The 20,109-nt window shown below is 44.3% G+C and overlaps 2 protein-coding genes across 2 annotated transcripts in view; both read right to left on the minus strand.

Annotated features, from left to right (window-relative positions):
• RELA (RELA proto-oncogene, NF-kB subunit) overlaps positions 1–20,109 on the minus strand; it is a 542,238-nt gene that overhangs the window by 471,722 nt on the left and 50,407 nt on the right. The gene's annotated exons all lie outside the window — the stretch shown is intronic.
• The window catches only part of POLA2 (DNA polymerase alpha 2, accessory subunit), a 48,642-nt gene continuing 36,502 nt past the window's right edge, over positions 7,970–20,109 (minus strand). Inside the window, exons 16-18 of the mRNA XM_060251752.1 lie at positions 12,991–13,050; positions 11,705–11,831; positions 7,970–8,432 (exon numbers count right to left, since the gene is read on the minus strand). Coding sequence (XP_060107735.1) covers positions 8,286–8,432; positions 11,705–11,831; positions 12,991–13,050 — 334 coding nt within the window. The 3' untranslated portion in view covers positions 7,970–8,285. The remainder of the gene's footprint in view (positions 8,433–11,704; positions 11,832–12,990; positions 13,051–20,109) is intronic.

Genomic DNA, 20,109 nt, shown 5'->3' on the forward strand with positions numbered 1-20,109 from the left:
TGAGGTAGAGGCATCAAAATTTCAGCATAACATCCAGTACCTCTCCTCAAAACACCTTTCAAGTTTCAAAAAGACTGACTTGTGAAGGCTTGCCAGGATGATATCAGGGGCTCTTTGGGTGATATTGTTAAGCTGTCCCTGACAAGTGGGACATTCCCAGAGATGTTAAAGGAGGCTGTAATGCAGCCGCTTCTGAAAAAACCTTCGCTAGACCCTAGAGCACTAGCTAACTACCGCCCAGCTTCGAACCTGCCATTCCTGGGAAAGGTGGTTGAGAAAGCGGTAGCAGAGCAGCTGCAGGTTTTCCTGGATGAAACATCCGCCCTGGATCCATTCCAATCCAATTTCCGCCCGGGCCATGGGACGGAGACGGTATTAGTCTCCCTCACAGACGACCTAAGAAGGCATCTGGACCAAGGCAGGTCAGCGCTGCTGACTTTTCTTGACCTATCAGCAGCATTTGACATGGTCAACTACGACCTATTGACCCACTGCCTCGCTGTTGCCGGGGTGCAGGGGGTAGCCTTGAAATGGTTTTCCGCCTTCCTCCGGGGACGGGGACAAAGGGTGATGCTTGGTGAGCAGACCTCCCTGCAGCACCCACTTATATGTGGAGTGCCGCAGGGAGCTATTCTCTTGCCCAAATTATTTAACATCTATATGTGCCCCCTTGCCCAGATTGCCCGAGGTTTTGGACTGGGCTGTCACCACTATGCTGATGACACCCAGCTCTATCTGTTGATGGACGGCAGACCGTCTTCTGCCCCTAAACAGCTGTCTGAGGCATTAGGAGTTGTGGCTGGATGGTTACAGCAGTCAACTGAAGTTAAATCCAACTAAGATGGAGGTCCTGTACCTAAGTCGAAGGGGGGTGGGGGTCGTGCATCCAGCTCCCAGCACTGGGAGGTGCCGTTCTAGTACCGGGCCAACAGGTGAAGAGTCTGGGGGTGATTCTGGACACCACCCTCTCCATGGAGGACCAGATCAGAGCAGCTGCTAGGTCTGCCTTTTTCCATCCACGGCAGATCAGGCAGCTAGCACCATACCTATCCCCCCAAGACCTGGCTACAGTGACCCATGCAATGGTGACTTCCAGGTTGGACTGCTGTAACTCGCTCTACGCTGGCCTACCCCTGAAACTGATTCGGAAACTGCAGCGGGTACAGAATGTGGCAGCTTGCCTGCTGACTGCATCATCTGTACAGGTGAGCATACGGCCGGCGCTCTGTGACCTGCACTGGCTGCCTATAGAGTACCGGATCCGTTTCAAGGTGTTAGTTTTGACTTTTAAGGCCTTGCGTGGCCTGGGGCCAACATACCTACGGAACCGTCTCCTCCCATATATGCCCCAGAGGTCGCTTCGTTTGGCCTCCCAAGATCTTCTGATAGTCCCCGACCCAAGAGATGCCCATTTTACCTCTACCAGGGCCAGAACTTTCTCGGTCCTGGCCCCAACCTGGTGGAATCAACTCCCTATGGAGATCCTGGCCTTACCTGGCTTGCTGGCATTTCATAGGGCCAGCAAAATGGAGCTGTTCCGCCAGGACTTTGAATGAGACAGCGGGCATCTATTGATTGATTGATTGGCCTACCCACTACTGCTCTGCTGCTCTACTTTACTACTGTACTGTGATGCTGTATTGTGGTACTACTTTGTGCTATACCACCTTGCTGTCATGCCATCTTGCTGAATCATCTTGCTGCACTTTGATGAATGCTGTAATTGGTTTTATTATGCTTTTATTGTGATTTTATTTCTATTTACTATACTCCGCTCTGAGCCCCCAACGGGGGAATGGGCGGAATATAAATAAACTAATCATCATCATCATCCAATTCTATGAGCTCCCAAAGAAGGTGCCCCTATCCTTCATTATTTCTAATGGAGGAAAGGCATTTAAAAGTGTGCAGTCCCTTTAAATGTAGCCAGAACTCTCTTTGGAGTTGTTATGCTCGTCACAACCTTGCTCTTGGTTCCACCCCAATGTCTCCTGGCTGCACCCCCAGTCTCCTAGCTCCACCTCCAAAGTCCCCAGATATTTCTTGAACTGGACTTGGCAATCTTATACATAACCAATCTCAAACACGCACCACAGTTTGCCAAACATCGTAGCTGGGTAAGTTTGCCATATTTAGCAACATTTTCAGTGAATGGCCTGAGCAACATCAGAGCCTGGAGCCCCACACTGCGGTCAAGGAATTGCTTCCTTTTTTAAAATGAAGAAGCCCAGCATTCTAGTGCATGTGTTATTTAAAATAGTTTAGAACTACACAGGAAAGGTTGCTGAGGGTTGGTCAGGGCCTTTTGCTGTAGGGAAAGGAAGTGAAGAGCAGCAGGATTAGGGCGTCAGCACGTTTCCCTGTGCTTTCAATTGCTGTAGGCCAGATCATTTTGCAGCAGAGACGTGATCATAGGAGAAGCTGTTCAAGACATCTAAGATCGGAGTGGACCTCTCTTTGGGGACTAAGGTCCCACACTTTACACATATGAAGCTGCCTTATACTGAATCAGACCCTTGGTCTGTCAAAGTCAATATTGTCTGCTCAGACAGGCAGCAGCTCTCCAGGGTTTCAGGCAGAGAACTTCCACATCAACTACTCCCTGGTCCTTATAACTGGAGATGCCTGGGACTGCACCAAGGATATTTGAGCAGAATGCTCTGCTACTGAGATAAGACCGCTCCCCTTCACAGCTGTGGTACAGAAAGAAAAGTGGCATACTACCATTGAGATCGCTGTGGTAACACAGAACACTCAAAAGGACTCTCTGAAACAAAAGCTATGGTTGTGATTTTTAAAAATTAATTACATAGGTGTAGTCATTGTAACAAACACGAGAAAAAGGTCTCATGGCTCCTCAAACAATAAATTTATTATTTATTAGGGCAGGACATGTGGGGGATTAGAGTCAGCAGCAAAATAGGCTGTCACTCATCTGTCACTCTGTTAGGGCACAAACTATTAGTTTCATCTTTCCTGATTTTAGTGGTTCTCATGCCACCTTGACATGCTGGATTCTTTAAAATGACTTTCCCCCTTTATTTTTGTTAATTACAAACCACCTTCTGTGGAAAGGAAGTTTAAAAGAAAAGGTTAAAATAATATTTCGCCCACCCACATCCCATCTCCTCCCGTTTCCTTGTCCCCCAGCACTCCTGTCGCCTCCACACAAATCCTGAACGTTGCAAAATGAAATCCCCAGAAATCAGCATTTATACAAAATGCTCCCAAGAGAAGAATGTTCACTTTTTTTCAGCATTAATGTGGAGGTGGGAAGGAAAAGTTTAAGGTTGACAGAGTTTATGAGACTATACATGAAGCATTATCACATTAACTTTTCTATACTTGAGTTTCATAGGGTAAAAATGCTTTAAAGAACAGGACTGAGCACTGCCTCATGAGTTAACAATACTTTTAAACCACTAGGTCAAGTTAACAAACAGCTGCTTCTGTGCAGACCAGCAGAGATATCTAGTTTATTTACAAGTAGATTTACATCCCAAAGCATCTTACATCTGATATTGTTTTGAGAATGCAAGTAGATAATACCTCTATCACTACCAGAAAAATGTATTTAACAAAAAAAAACAGAACTGTCTAACTCAGAGGTGGCCAAAGTGCAGCTCTTTCACACATTTTGTGTGGCTCTCAAAGCCCCACCCCCATCCTATCAGCTAGTGTGGAGAAGGCATTGTCTCTTTAAATCACTTCTCCAAGCCAAGCCAGCCAACAGCTTGGATAATGCATTTAAAGTTGCTTTCTTTCCACCTTCCTTCCTTCTTGCAGCTCTCAAACATCTGCTCATTCTATATGGCTCTTATATTAAACAAATTTGGTCACCTGTGGTCTAACTGAATCAGACCAAGATCAACCTACCATAATAGCCTGTTCCCAGCACCAGCCAAATTTGAGCTCTGCATAAAGTTGATGGAAAAATAACAGCCTTCTCTTCTAGGCCCTGAGCACCAGTACTCCTAGGCAGACTGCCTCAGAACTAGTTGCTAGCTCCAGGCTGGGAAGTTCCTGGATATTTGGGAGAGGAGCAGGGGGAGTACAAGATTTGGGGAGGGACCTCAGCAGGGTATAATGTAATAGCTCCAAAGCAGCCATTTTCTCCAGGGGAACTGACCTGTCATGTATCAATCAGCTGAAACTCTGGGAGAACTTTAGGCCCCACATGGAGGTTAACAACCCTACATTTGAACATTTAGTTGTGTAGTTAATCCATGCTACTACAACCCTGAGTTCTCTAAAGATATTTATGAACCTTCAGCTAGCCTGAAAGCCACTAGTTTCTGAACTTAAAAGCCTGGTTCCAGAGAAGCATATGTGAGAAGAATTACTCAGTACTGAGGAAAATATACTCAGTGTACACAGCTCCAGGAAGCAATCACCATTACAACTGCCTCATACCACAACTGAACCACCTTCAAAAGTAGGTTCATGTGCTGTTTTTCACTGATCCTGAAGAATGACAATTTAAACTTAATTACGAAGCCCTCTCTTTCCTCTTTTCACCCCCTCTATTCCCCAGAATCCCTTTCTGCCTCTCCACGCATGTTAAGCCCAATTTTTTTTTCTTCTGCCTGCCTCTCCACAAGGAAATCACTTCAGGCAGCAGAAACCCCCTGCAAGTGGAAGACATTTGCAGCTGTCTTTACAGATGAGCATACCCCTCCAATATGAAAAAAGATGTGGAAGTGATTGGCCCTCACCTAATATTCCAGCAGATTTTGCTGTAGTTCACAGGCTGAAAAAACATAGCTACAAAATTTGCTTTAGGTGAAACAAAGGATTAAACAGAGATAGTTTGTCAACTGAATACTGTTCCATATACTGAAGGTAATCAGAGTTGAAGAACCTCAGAAAGTAGCAGTGGACATAACTTTTCACCTCCTGGAGGTCCTACTCCCCCTTTTTGTTTTAAAAAAGCAAATTTCTAGCCTTTACATTTTCTGTGTGTGAAATTGTCAAGTTAGCCAAATGCACAGACATCTTAACACTCTCCTCATTTATAAGTGTGTGAATATAAAATGCTATCAATGCACAGCTGATTTATGGCGACCCTACAGAGGTCAAGACGAGATGTTCAGAGGTGATTTGCCATTGCCTGGCTCTGCATAGCAACCTTGGAGTCTCTTGGTGGTCTTCCATCCAAGTACTAACCCTACTTAGCTTTTGAGATGTGACAAGCACAGGCTAGCCTGGGTCATCCAAGGCATGTGATAAATGCTGCAGGAGTTTGGTTATTTCATCAGAGTAATGACAGGGGGAGAGAGTAGGCATAGCTGCTTTGCCTTTCACTCACACACACACATTCCACCATTTGTCTGAGGAAAATATGTATTAGATTGCTTTTCCACCTGCAGATTGAAAATGAAGAGCTTCCAACTTTTCCCTTCTGAGTGGGAATACAAAAGAGGTGGTGGCACGATTTTGAAAATGGCAACAATTCTCAACAATTCCCCTCCCATTATCAAGCATACTCTCCAATGCGTCTTTCAGACAGAAAAACCTGGTGAAACACTTCACAAGATTCCTAATGAAACACCCACTTTAGCCCTGCCTGGGGAGAAACACTGATGACCACTTGTGTAAGATCCCTCACAATTAAAGAAGAAAATGCTCTTTAAGATTAAGCCCTCCTGGGTCACGCCAAAGATCTGTTCCCCAGAGGGGCCAACCAGATACCCTCTTAAGGCCTACAAGTAGGCCATGGAGACACAAACTGTCGCTCCCTCATAACAGGAATTCAGATAGATTGCCTCTGTAGATGGAGGCTCCATTTAATCATCATATCTAATAGCCACTGATGGACCTATACTTCACTTTAAAGCCATCTAAGCTTGTGGTCATCACTACATCTTGTAGCAGTGAATTGCATAAGTAAATGAACATTGTTACATGAAATAACTGCCTGTCCTGAATCCACTTGGGCAATCTCAAATTTCAGTGTTTTGGGAGGAGAGAAGTTTTCTTCCTACGTTTTCTGCACAATGCATAATTGCATAGACCTCATCATATATTTCCTTGGTCATTCTCCAGCTAAACTAAACAGCCCCAAACTCTTTAAGATTTCCTTGTAAGGGGTGTATGTATGTGTATTCCAGTCCCAGCTTCACTGCCTTCCTTAGTTTACTCCACACAACCAGCATGGCTAACTTAGCTCAGTGGAAAGGGGGCACCTTGTATCCTACCCTGGGCTCACTGAAACAAAGGCAAATGACCATGCTCTTGTAAAAGTTTATGTTTCATTCAGTGTGGCTCGCAAAACTGATCTTCCCTGCTGTGAGTCAGATCCGTCTCCCACGTTGAGGACTGTAATGGCACCTACAAGTCTGTTCCCTAAGGCAACCTCACCTTGACTCATACGGCAGGTGCCATCTAGATTGTTTGTACCACAAAGGGAGGGAGAAGGCATGCTACAAGAAGGCAAACAGCAGCTCCAGGCCACCAACAAAAACAAGCCATGCTGCAGGCTATTGGACATAAAGATGTCACTCTACATTTCTGTACAAATCAATGATCTTGGTATGCCTCTGGACTGAAAAGAGGCCAGCTCCACGAACACATGAAGTTATCTACTGAGTCAAGGTCAATATTTTCTATTCTGACTGGCAGCAGCTCTCCAAGTTCTCAGGACTTTTTCACATCACCTACTATTTGTTTCTTTTAACTGAACATGCCAAGGAAATATCATGGGACATTCAGGTGCTCTGCCACTGAGCCATAGCCTCACCCCAAAGAAGCAATTCTACTGTGAGTCTACAGTGGAAGTGACCAAATTCCCCAATTGCACCCAACACAGTCAGGACAGGTTTTCCAGTTTCCTCTGGAAGTGAAACAAAAGGAAGACAGTAAATCAGAAGCAGCTACAGATTGCAGCTTTGGACTCACAGGTACCTTTCAACATTTAACACATTCAGCAATCATGATATTGCAGTCTTCAAGCCTTGGTTTTAGTCAAGAAGAAGCAGAGGGAGGGGTAAAGCGCTGTTCCCCCTCTCCTGGAGGGAAGGAAAATCATGGTCAAGCCTGGCAGCAAACACCAGGTGACTCAGTATCACATGACTTGCATAACACACCCAGGCCCATTGGTGACTCACTATTATTCAACAGCAGCCACCACACAAAATCACTGTGGTGTAGAGCTAATAAAATCAAACTAGGAATTGGGAGACCTAGGTTTGAATCCCCTCTCTGTCATGAATGGGTGACCTTCAGCCAGTCAACCACTCTCAGCCTAATCTACTTCAAAGGGTTGTTGTGAAGATAAAACAGATAATACAAGTGTGGTTTGGGTCTCCCCTTGGGGAGAAAAGCATGGTATAAATTAATAATTAAGCTGAACACGAGGGAAGGTGGGTGAGAAGCAGAGGAAGTGGATATGGGGGCTGCCAGGAGGAGGGAAAGAGAAAATAGTTTGGGGAAGGATATACAGGGGGAAGTGAGGTGCCCCCTTACAGGTTCCCCATGTTACTTGTAAGCAGGGGTAATTTTGTAGAAAAATAGGTGGTGGCGCTCATGCAGGGATTGTTATGCAGCTGCACCTACTATTCAATGGACAAGGTGGGAAGGAGGAGGTAGAACTCTCAGAAAGGTTCAGGACCTGCCCTGTGAGCTCCCATTGAATCTGAGGCCTGCTTGTAATACTGCAGAAAGAGGGGCTGAGACAGAGAGCTTATCCAGGGTTGGATCTGCACAAGGGACAGCTAAGTTACTCTTCCACACCTGCTCTTTCACTCCCAACACAGAAGTGAAAAGAGATACAGATTTTATAGGATGGAACTTGTAGTGAGCCCAGTTGATCCCACACAAGATGTGAAACTTCAGTTGCCTAAGCAAGCCAAAGATCAGTTTTCCTAGATGCTTTAGAGTACAGGAAACATTCTTCAACACACTCATAAGGCTACTGAGACCATAAACTTGAGAGCAGGGTGGGGAGTCCCCATCCCGGGGAAAAGAAAGATACAAGCAAGACAAAATTTTTATTTAATCTAAGCAGAAAGTATGTACCAATAGGATATCTGCAACAGAAACCATTTCTTCCCTATCCTTTCAGGGAACGCAAGTGGATCCTGTCCAATGTTTTGGGTTACTCTGCAAAGACTGAAGGCAAGATTCCAAACATCTGCACTCCTAAAAGGCACCCTTAGGTTCTGCTGGCAGAGAAGGCTCTCCTGTCCAACTGTTTGTCTCACTGCCAGAATGTATCTTGATCCAGTTTGTACTAAAACTCCAGATGGCCTTTGATGATTGGTCCTGTTTGACAGTGCCTACCCGGGCTAGATTCGGACAACCTGAGCTGCAACACATGGGCTCTTCCGCTCCTCACTGTAGACTTGTTGTTGGACGTACAGACGGCCATAAGTGCCCCCCACTTGGCCTTTTGTTAGCCGGCCTGGATTCATACAAATGCACCCAAGGATGTCCTGGAGAGGAGCAGAAAACCAGGGGAAGAACATTATATTATGCACTAACACTGTCAACACATGCAGATTTCCCTAACTCTGATACAAGGACCAGAAGTGGCCATGGCTCAGTGGTAGGACTTGGCACACAGAAAGTTCCAGGTTCAATCACTGATATCTCCAGATAATGAGATAGTACTGTCTCCAGATACTAAGTGAAAGACCTCTGTCTTAGACCCTGGAGAGCCATTGTCAGTCTGAGTAGACAATACTGCTTGGTCTGCTCTAAGGCTGTAAGATCTAGCATCCTGTTTCCAGTCATAGCCAGCCAGATGCCTGCCATGGCTATTCCCTTCCTCCACTGCCACTCAGTGAATGAGGAGGCTCAATTTAATCCAATAGCAGTTGATTAAATTTATACTCCATGAATTTGTATTAGAATGCAAGATGTACTTTTGGTTGCTGCTTTGAAAACAAGCAATGCAAACAAAAACACACAGTGGACAAAAATAACTTCATTCCCCTTTCTCATATTAAGCAGCTGGCCCATGATGTCATACTAATTCAAGAAGCCCTGGGTTATATAGAGCTGCCCCCTGCGGCAACCTCGGAAAACTGTTTTCCCAGTGGAGTTAAAAAGAGTTGGGGGAGAGTTCAGCAGCAAAATGGTCGAGATGTAATTTGGACTTCCCTCTCCTCCCACACCAGTTTGTGGCTTAAACTGGAGCTTTAGATTCTGAATGGCATTATTATTTATATTCAGCTCTTCTGGGAAATATAATTTTATCTTCTTCCCATAGTTACTAATGAAATATTTAATTTTATCCCATCATTGATAATTGATTTCCCTCAGTCCCTACATATTGATTTCCCTCAGTTCTGGAAGCAAGGTCTGTTCTAGCAATCTCCACTGTGCCTGCTGATGAGTTCTCTAACACCTATTTCTTCTGTTTTGAATAGCCAGTTCTGGTTTTCCTCTTTCCTTCCTTCCTCAGAAGAACCTAGGTGGCATTACCATTGTTTCTGCAGCAACACCCATTCAACACCCATTCAGAGTTTGGCTTGCAAACTCCCAACATTTTTGTGATTGGTGCCAGCTAGGGGTGTGCGTTCAGCTAAATCTGAGCCAGAAAAATATCCAAAAAGTATCTTATCAGTATTTTCTGCATATTCTTTCAGCCAGATATAGCTATGGCCATTTTTTCGCTATCTGAAATGGCTGGTTCCTGGAAATATTCATGATATTTTGGGCCCACCAGATAGTCAAAGTTAAAGGGCATTTAAAGGGACTGCAGTTCCTTTAAACACCTTCCAAGTGAACTCACCACTTGGAGAAAGTGTTTAAAGGGACTGTGAGCCCTTCAAACACTTTCAGAGTTCACTTGCAGAGTCGTGGCTTGGAGAAGGCATTTAAAGGGACTGCAATCCCTTTCCTATCTCAATAGAAAACAATGAAGGATGGGAACACCTTCTTTGGGGCCCATAAAATTGGACCCTTTGGTCCAATCTTTTTAAAACTTGGGGGGAGGGGTGTTGAGGAGGCACACCAGCAGCTATGCTGAAAATTTTATGCCTCAACCTCAAAAAAACAACCCCCACAGAGCCCCAGATACTGCTGGATCAATTCTCCATTATACCTATGGGGATCATTGAATATAATGATGATGATAATATTGGATTTACATCCAGCCCTGAATCTCAGAGCGGCTTACTCTGAATCTCAGAGCGGCTTACAATCTCCTTTATCTTCCTCCACCACAGCAGACACCTCTGAGGTAGGTGGGGCTGAGAGAACTCTCCCAGAAGCTACCCTCTCAAGAACAACTCTGTGAAAAGAGTCTGTACACTTAACCACTACACCAAACTGGTCACCCTAGGTTATAATGGAGCTGAAAAAATTCAGCAATCCTGAATATTTACTGAACCCAAATACCATACCAATATTGGGATTTGAGAATATCAGAAAATATCAATATTTTCCAGGTTCAATACCTGAACTCCATAAACAGGGTTTTTTTGCACATCCCTCCCTACTCCTGATCTACTGCGCAGCCAAGAGACAGATCGAGTCTATGCATGGAGGTCTGCCAGAGGTCTTCATTGTGTACATGTTGTGTGGACTGCTTTCGATCAGATTAAATAGCTAGAGGCCATGTTGCACCCATACTCAAGTCTAAATAGAAAACAGGAGGTCATATGAACATAAAGCTTTGTTTTTTAAACTAAGTCAGAACCTTAGCCTGTGCTATAAAATGGAATAATATCTGCCACCTGTATGGGATAACATCTTATCATGATGTGAGATGGCCAGGTTGGGCAATATGTGATGATATGGAAAATTTTCTGAGTGCTGTTGGGTTGTTTGTTTATAAAATGTTTTTACTGTATTTTATTGTTTTATAATATGTTGTACTCTGCCCTGAGCCCTACGGGGAATGGGCGGAATAGAAATATACTAAAATAAAATAAATAAAATAATAAATGTATTATTTACTATGGCTGGCAGAAGCTATACAGAGTGGTGGGGTGAAGATAATCTCAACTGCATCACCCAAATTTCTTTTAGCTAGAGATTTAAACTACTAAATGCAAAGCCTGATGTCTACCATTAAGGAAGCCATCCCCCACCTGGTCCCAAATGCACATTAAACACAAATGCTTGCAATATTTTTAAGGTGCCAGTGAAGTGACGTATCAGCTGAGAGGCATGCCGCAAGATCCTTTGCAATATGACAGAAAATGCAGGGTGAGTAACCTTTGGATCATGCAAGTACAGCTGCTGGGTGGAGCAGCAATCCTGACTGGGATGGGGGGCAAAGGAATCTACTTGGGACTGAACCATCCTACATGCTGGCACACGTAAAGGAGCCTGTGGACTGACTCTTCTTGTGGGTAAGACCACAGTCAAAGCCAAAAAGGGTAGGACAGATAAAGCAATTTTAACAACATGCCAGCTTGCATTCAAACACACATAATACAAATCCCTGATGATACATTTTGGTAATCCTCCTTTGGGAAACAGATCAGACATATATGCCTCCTCTTCCCAATATAATGCAGTTATGTATTCTGAAGATTATTAAAACACACTGGAGATTTGTATTATATGTTTTTGACTACAAAGAAGAGAATTAAATTACCAGCAAACTTTCTGGGGGCTTTGTTCTCTTATCTGGCCCAGTTTTTCTCCGCTGCCTTCTTAAGGGGGGGTGGAGAAGGGGGAAATCCAGAATCCTCACCCTGTTCTGGAGCCAACACACCCCATCCCTCCCCCTGCCAGCTTCACTTCCAACCTTAATGAAGTATCTCAGGTCTGACGGAGTGATCAACACATCTGGTGTAACAGGCAGCTGCGCATAGTGATAGAAGTTCTCATAATCAATGTTTATCTCTTCTGCGGGAGGGTAGAGTGGGTAGTAACTGCTCAGGATTGAGGTGGGGGAGAAAAATATAAAAAGAAGATTCCGATTACCCACAATTCAGCAACTTTCATTCTTCCCGCTCCTAAATACAAGCGCATCCAGCACCTGTTCCTCTCTGTCTTAGCACCAGCAGCCTGACAATCTGTCCTTTCATCAGTGACACTAATTACTGCAGGTCCCATGGGAGTTCTGCAATCTGTCAATTCAGTACCAAAAAAAGAAAAAAGAACCATGATCAGATTTTATTTCTCTCTGCTGCTAGGATTTACTATGGAGTGGCTTGTTTATTTCTGATATATGATGGTTTGGTGAATGTACAGGAGCACAAGACCCGTGACTAGAGCTCATACCAGTTTCCCTACCCTCCTAAAAATCAGGTGTACACAGGAGGTTGATACTGACCAGGATTCTGGTGCAAAGAGAGGATGTAAACTTTCCTCTGCACTGTGCTCTCAGTCTAAGGCGCTACTGTTTGCTTCACTGGGGTGATCACATGGATACATGCTTCTCGACTGGATTCTCCAGAGCTATTTTGGATTGGGAAAAATGGTGCAGGGGGGAAGGTTTGAGCCCACTGTTGTTCTGAGCCATGGTCCCAGTTGGAATTGGGCTGCATCTGATTAATTTTTTTAAAGAGGAGAAAACAAACTAGGTGTTCCACTCATGAAACTTGTAACATCTCATGAGGTTAAGCCATAAGGCTTCTGGTTTTAGATTACTTAACTTGTGCATGACAACAATTTTAATCCATTTGTCATTGTAATCCTTATAGCCTTAAATCTGCCTTGAGTGATATCTTTTTGTAATGAGGTGGAATATTAAGTGAACAACCCTAAACAGGTCTACTCTAATGTCCTTCTCATTTTATTTAGTATGGTTTATTCCCAGGAACATGTTCCTAACAATGCAACTTAACTTTCTTAAATGAACTCTTGCACTTTTTGTTTTTAGTGTTCACAACCACAGGTCAGCCTATTCCACAATGCTGCTTCTTGAGGTAGAAAACCCACAACAACAACAACAACAACCAGGTGACAAGGAATGCAGATATTTTGCTGCCTCTTAATGCCCAAGTTGCAATTTGATGTGGTAGTCCAAACATACAAGGTAAGGAACTGAGAAGGGGAAAGAGAGACGATAAAACCAAAAGGATTCACCTCCGCTGAGTCAAAATGTGCTTCAGAATTCGAGAAAAGCGGTCCAAGACACTGGAAGAACTGGGTAGGAAAAATGGAAGAAAACAAGAGGCATTGAATATGGGAGAATAAAACATTCAAAACCGAACCAATAAGCAGCGCTCCCCACCTATTCCCCAGTTCCCCCGCATGGCATAACAATATAGTCTTAGCTAGAGGCAAGACTTTAAAAACTGGCCAGCTGATAATAAAAGGGGTTAAGTTTGCAGTGCAGATTAAACCACATAGAAACCCAGCCCTTTTAACCTTGTGCTGCCATTTAACCTCATAAAGCGCATAATTTCAGGAGCCCGTATAAATGTCCCTCTGCTCATTAACGTCAGCCATTCCAAAACCTGGGCAGCCTGTTATTGGCAATCTGGGTTGTTTTGGTTTCAGATGGAGAGCCATGCTAGTCTATAATAATAATAAGTGTATACAGTCAAGTCACTGCGGGGTTTTCAAAGCAAGACGCGAGAAGAGGAGGGTTGCCATTGCCATACTCAGCATAACAACCCCAGTCATCCTTGACGATCTCCCAGCCAAGTACTAACCATGGCCAACCCTGCTTAGCTTCCCAGCACTGACAAAAGAAACCTAGGCTAGGCTATTAAACTGCTAGTTTTAGTAGAACAAAATTCTAACTGCAATAGCATTTTCCGGATTATAACTTTTATGAGTCAAAACTCACTTTGTCACTTGGGTTTAGTTCAAGAATGTGTTCAACACGAGGAGGAGGAGGATGCTGGATTTATACTCCACCCTTCACTCTGAATCCCAGAGTTTCAGAGTTGTTTACTTTTCTCCCTCACAAGCGGCGCCGGCTCTAGGGTGCATGGCACCCAGGCAGGCTCCCTGCCCGTCACACCCCTCCGCCCCCTCCCTCTGCGGTGCTGCCCCCCACAATCAGAGCGTGCTACACCAAGGCTGGGCTCTACCAGCCTCGATACGGCTGGCATCTAATCCTTCTTTGAAGAGCACGCTGGAGGAAGGAGGCTTCCCCCCCCCCCACTTTCCGGAACCAGAAGTGAGGGGGAGCCAAGCCTCCTCCAGTGTGCTCTTCAAAGAAGGATCCAATGTTGGCTGCATTGAAGCCAGTAAGGCCCAACCTCGGCGCACTCCTCTGATTGCGCTGGGGGGGGGGGGAGCGAAGCACAAGGGGAGGGGGCCGGTGGTGGGGGGAGGCAGGCAAACTAGGCATTTGTCATGGGCACCAGAGGGGAGCCCAAGTTGGCACCCCCCTCCTGGCACCCTAGGCAACCACCTAGTTTGACTAGTGGGCCCTGCTTACAACAGACACCCGATGGGGTTGAGAAAGCTCTCACAGAAGCTGCCCTTTCAAGGCTGACCCAAGGCTATTCCAGCAGCTGCAAGCGGAGGAGTGGGGAATCAAACCCAGTTCTCCCAGATAACAGTCTGCACACTTAACCACCACACCAAACTGGCTGAGAAGGCAAAGTACTGATGGATGTTAAGCGTCTACTTTGGCCCAATGGAAGCCATCAGGCTTGGGCCACAGTATATACAGAGGAGCAAGGCTTTTTTTGTAGAAAAAGCTCAACAGGAACTCATTTGCATATTATGCCACACCCCCAATGACACTATTGTTTCACACAGGGCTTTTTTGTAGGAAAAGCCCAGCAGGAACTCATTGGCACATTAGGCCACACCCCCTGACACCAAGCCAGCTGGAACTGCGTTCCTGCTCAAAAAAAGCCCTGCAGAGGAGCCTTTAAACACCAGCTGAAGTTCCCTGAAAAATGGAAGTGGAAACAAACTTCAAAATACAACACACATTACTTCACTCTTACATAGGGCAGCTTTAGACACTCCCAAACATTCCCTGGGCCCTATCTCCCTCCACTTCCTTTCACCAGGGAACAAAACTTGGACTGCGGTCCCTAAATAGAGAAACCTAAAAAGGACCAGAATGTTAAGTGGCATTAGAGACAAACAAGATTTCAGTCTGATAACACTTTAGAGAGACACAAGATTTTTAAGGTAGAAGCTTTCAAGAGCCAAAGCTCCCTTCAGCAGAGCTTTGACACTCAAAAGTTTATACCTCCAAAATCTTGTGGGACTCTCAGGTACTAGATTCAAATCAAGCTGTTCTACTGCAGAGCAACAAGCCTACCCTCTGAAACAGTAAGAGACAAAAATGTGTACATTAGGATGTAGGGGAAGGGATTTCAAGACATAGCACCAAGGAAACCCAAGTCTGACCCTGGAAAGGCAGTTTCTGCAGCCTACAGGAATTAGGCTTGATTTGACTTGTTCATTGTGCTTCCTTTAGAATTGGGTGCAGAACACCTTCCCACAACAGCTCCTTTTCTTGATTCACAGATTTCCAAAAGCACTGCCCACTCTCTCTCGATGCTATCTTTGCAGGGTTAAGGGGTGGAAAGGTGAAATTCTTATGAGAGAACAATGACAGAACTGCACATTATTTTGATAAAAGCACTGATACATTTTCTTAAAGATGCTGAATTAATTTATTTCATTACATTTGCACCCCTGCTTTCTTCCAAGGAGTTACATAGGTGGACAGTTTCTTCCATTTCTTCTCACAGCAACCCTTTAAGATTGCTTAAGTTGAGAGCTAACTGACATTTACAAAGTTATCCAAACTGGGCTGGTGTGTTAAGGATTTTTTTTTGCGGGGGGGGGGAGGTAGAAGAGGGAGAAAAGAGGCATGTGTCTATATGTTATGTCAAAACATATAGTTTTGTGTCTATATGTTATGTCAAAACTGGCCCTCTGGCAAATGCAGCCAGCAGGCTTTTTGGCAGTCTCTGTTCACCATCCCCCTAATACATCATTTGAACTTACAGACATTTCTCCTAATACAAGCCTAAACTTATGCTGATAAATATGCATTTTTCTGCTTTCCGGAGGCATCAACTCACAAATTTTAAGTATACTGAGACTAAAGAGGAAATGAGAGCAGAAGCAAGTCACCCTGGGTGAGGGGGATCCCACATAAGTTTTTGAACAAACAAAATGACAACCAGGCAACCCCAACAGCAAGATAAACAAGGTATATTTCCATAAAAATGGAAAGCACAAAAGCCACATCAATGGGACGAAGGCTGCTGTTGCTGCACTGAGAACTCACTGCCCATTTCTTTATGAGTTTTTAGCCCACCTCCATCCCAAAACGCTCAAGGATCGGTAACATATACATTAGAACCAATCTGGAACAAGCCAGACTTGCTTCATGTTCCCTGCCTTGGAAAGCAATGATTAAACAAGCCTCTCCCTCAGAACAAAAGTCCCTGAAGACACAGCACAGTAAGGACTAGCAACTTGCATTCTGATATATCAGGGCAAGTTTGGGAAATGTGTTTCCTGTTTTGCAGAGTGGAGGAAGAGAAGTGGGATACCCGAGGCTCCCAAGCAAGTCCTATTCAATTAAAATTTTGGCATGATTTCTGGTCCCTTTTCCCCCAAGTGACAGGAAATTGGCCCTTCTTCCCTAAGTAATGAGAAGGCAGTTGTCACAGCATTAATTTCCTTTGCCACATTCTGCATTGTTTAATCTTTTTTGTTTACAGGGTTATGTAACTGCCAATTCACTGAGTGTTGCTCTAAGAGAACAGATTCATTACAGGTTGCAGACCTGAAAGGCTGTGCCTAGCTGCTTTTTCCAATTCTCCAGTTTCAACCCTACCATAAACCAATAAACCACTGCCCTACACTCACAGTCCAGCTGGCCAAGACCCAAAAATATGTGGCCAGTTCTGTGCTGCCAAGAAGGTTTAGAATATGCTTTTGGAACTAGTTTTAGTTTTGTAAGGCAGCCTGAAATGATCCCTCTTTTCAAATTCATCACTTGAGCAATTTTACCTATGCAGACAAACCAGCAGGGCTGAAGAACAAAATCTGAATCCAGTGGCAATGAAGTTTAATTCTGGATATAAGCTTTTGTATGCACACAAACATAAAAATGAAGTTTAATTCTGGGTATAAGCTTTTGTATGCACACACACAAAAGCTTATACCCAGAATTAAACTTTGCTCTATTGCTTCAGACCAACACGGCTACCCACCTGAATTTTATTTTCAAGCAGGGCTGAAGTTTGGGGGGTGGGAAATAGAGGACTCCTTCCTCTGCAGAGTCTGCCTTGGTGGTCTCCCCTCCAAGTAATGACCCTACTTAGCTTCTGAGAACTGATGAGACTGAGATATAGTGAAGTGAAATACCAAATTAAGCGGGGGGGTGGATTCCAAAGGGTATCTGTTAGTCTGTTGAAATGACAAATAGTTTTGTGGCATCAGGAGACTGGGCACATTTTTTGAGGCAGAAGTTATTCTGGCAGAGGGTCCATTTTGCCAGATAAGCATAATGGTGGCCACCTAATTAACACATCCTAAAGGAAATGCTTGCCAGAATTCCAAACAACCCTCACAACACCCAACTGTTTTTCTAAGCAGGGATGAGAGAACCACATTTTTGCCTAGTGATAAAATCTTGCATTTTCCAGGGAGATTTCCCTCAAGTGCTTCTGACAGGAGGAAGTGGCCTGAATCAGGCAAATTTAAAACAACTACACATTTGATGTACAAATGACATTCATCCGGAAAGGTGGAGGCAGGAACCAAGACTGCTTGGTGGCTGTTTATGTTAAGTACTATCTACAATAAGGTCACCCAAATAATAATTATAATACTGTCCAGCATGTAAAATAGTGAAGACTTGAAATGACTACTGATAAAACTTAAAGCAGAAAGTAGGATTACAGCTGAACATCAAGACGACAGTAATAGTAACTACTGGGGAATTACAGAATTTTAAGGTTGACAATGAAGAAATTGAAACTGTTCAAGATCTTCTATTCCTTGGCTTCATCAACTAAAAGGAGACTGCAGCCAAGAAATCAGGACATTAAGAATGGAAAGGTACCCATGAAAGAGCTAGAAAAGATTCCTAAGTGAAAGGATGTGTTGCTGGAGACCAAGATCAAGGTAATACCATAGTATTCCCTCTGTATGGGTGAGGAGGATGTTGGACAACAAAGAAAGCTGACAGAAAGAAAGTGGATTCATTTGAAATTTAGTGTGAGAGGAAAGTTTTATGGATGTCATGGACTGTCAAAAAGACAAATAAGTAGGTTCTAGATCAAATCAAACCTGAACTCTCCCTAGATGCTAAAATGACTAAACTATTGTACTTTAGTCACATTATGAGGTGACCAGAGTCACTGGAAAAGACAATAATGCTAAGAAATGAGGCAGATCGTAAGGAGGGCAGGAACAGTTGCATCAGTGCTTAGTTCTCATGGCCCTTTCTTACATGCCCAGGGAAATGCTGTTTGCCACTTTGGGGTTAGTCAGCAATTTTTCTCCAGGCCAGCTTAGCAAGGGATCGGGGGGGGGGGGGGGTTGCCATCTTCTGGGCATGAAGCAGGGGTCATTAGGGATATATGTGGGGGGGGGGGGAAGGTATTTGTGAATTTCCTGCATTGTGCAAGGGTTTGGACTAGATAACCCTGGAGGTCCTTTCCAACTCTATGATTCTATGGAAAGCTGAAAACAGCAAGAAAAGAGAAAGACTCAACATAAGATGGATTGACTCAATCAAGGAAGCCACAGCCCTTGGTTTGCATGACCTGTCTGAGCAAGGCTGTCAATGATAGGATGTTCAGGCAGTCATTCAATCTTACCGTTTCCATAAGTAGAAGAGATTTGATGGTACTTAACACACCCACACATCCAGTCACTTTTGAGTAAAAACAAACTGTCCTGTGTCAGACAAAGGGTGGGCCTTTTTGGCTCAGAATCCTTTTTTCTCCAACAGCAGCCAGACCGTTGCCTCTGGAAAGCCCCCCACCCACAAGCATGGTATGAAGACAACCGCTCTCCTGTCATTCCCCCCCCACCCCACAACTGATATTCTTCCCTCTGAATGCAAAAGCTCTGGCATCATGGTTAATGGGTGTTCTTGAACTGTGTGTCACATGAATATATCCAATGCCCTTGAAAGGTTATTTAAGCCAGTGGCCACCATCAACACCTTGTGGCAACAAAGCTCATAATTTTACTATGCATTGTGTGCAACAGTAATTGTTTCAGGCCCCCTCTGCCCCTTCTGCCTTCTTTAGACTTGTTGTTCTGAAGTTGGCTGGAAGCAGAACTGTCACCGTGGTCACCATTCTAATATTCTGCAGTACCTATCCCTCCAGCTGAGGAGCCAACCATAGCAATCCTAAGGCCAAAAGTATTTGAATACTTGCCTTTTAAATTTTTATTTGCATGCTTGTGTGCCATAGTTAAAAGTTCTGTTCTCCATCCCCTCCCTATAAAACAGACAAACACTGACTACATTTTTTATAACTGAGGGAGTGTCTTTTCCAGAGAAAATGGCTAGCAGGAAAGGAACCTTAGCCACAAATCTACTGCTCAATTTCTTTGGTGACCCCAAGTTCCAGCATTACGGGACAGGGACAAGAAGTTCTCTGTCCACATTCTTCTCAACATGCACAATGATATAAACCTCTATCATGTCTCCCTCAGAGGTCTTTTTTCTATAACTGAAAAGTCTGAAGCTTCTAAGCTCTTTCATTGCCTTTTCCAGTCACTAGTACCTATGTTTTGGGTTGGGGGGTGCAGTGATGACTTCTACACTATCTGGGGCAGTGAATGACTTTTACACAAGATGAGAGGCTTATAGATAGGACTAAAACCTGGCTTTCTTCCGCTCACTTTTTGTTGTCAAATTAACAATACTACCATAGAAGAAAAAACTTGAAAATGGTCATAGCAACAGTGAGGCGGCCTGGGATGAACTGACATACAGGGAGAAGAACTGAAACTCCAGATGGTGATACATAGACCGGGGTGGGGGGGGGGGAGGAATGGCACTGTGAAGATCTAGAGGGGCAAAATGTCTGGGTGTCTGTAATGGGAGGGGTGGAATGCACAACAATCACTGGAAAATAAGGAGTGACCTACTTGGGAAAGAGGAAGGAAGCAAATGAGAGGCGTGGAATGAAAGAAAGAAAAGGATGACACATACCTTCAAGACAGACAGTGACAGGAGCTTTCTTGACTTAATGAGAAGGCTGCAGGGCCCACTAACATCAGGCTTGTATCACAGGCACC

The sequence above is a fragment of the Heteronotia binoei genome, chromosome 1 (assembly GCF_032191835.1).
Source record: "Heteronotia binoei isolate CCM8104 ecotype False Entrance Well chromosome 1, APGP_CSIRO_Hbin_v1, whole genome shotgun sequence".
NCBI lineage: Eukaryota > Metazoa > Chordata > Lepidosauria > Squamata > Gekkonidae > Heteronotia > Heteronotia binoei.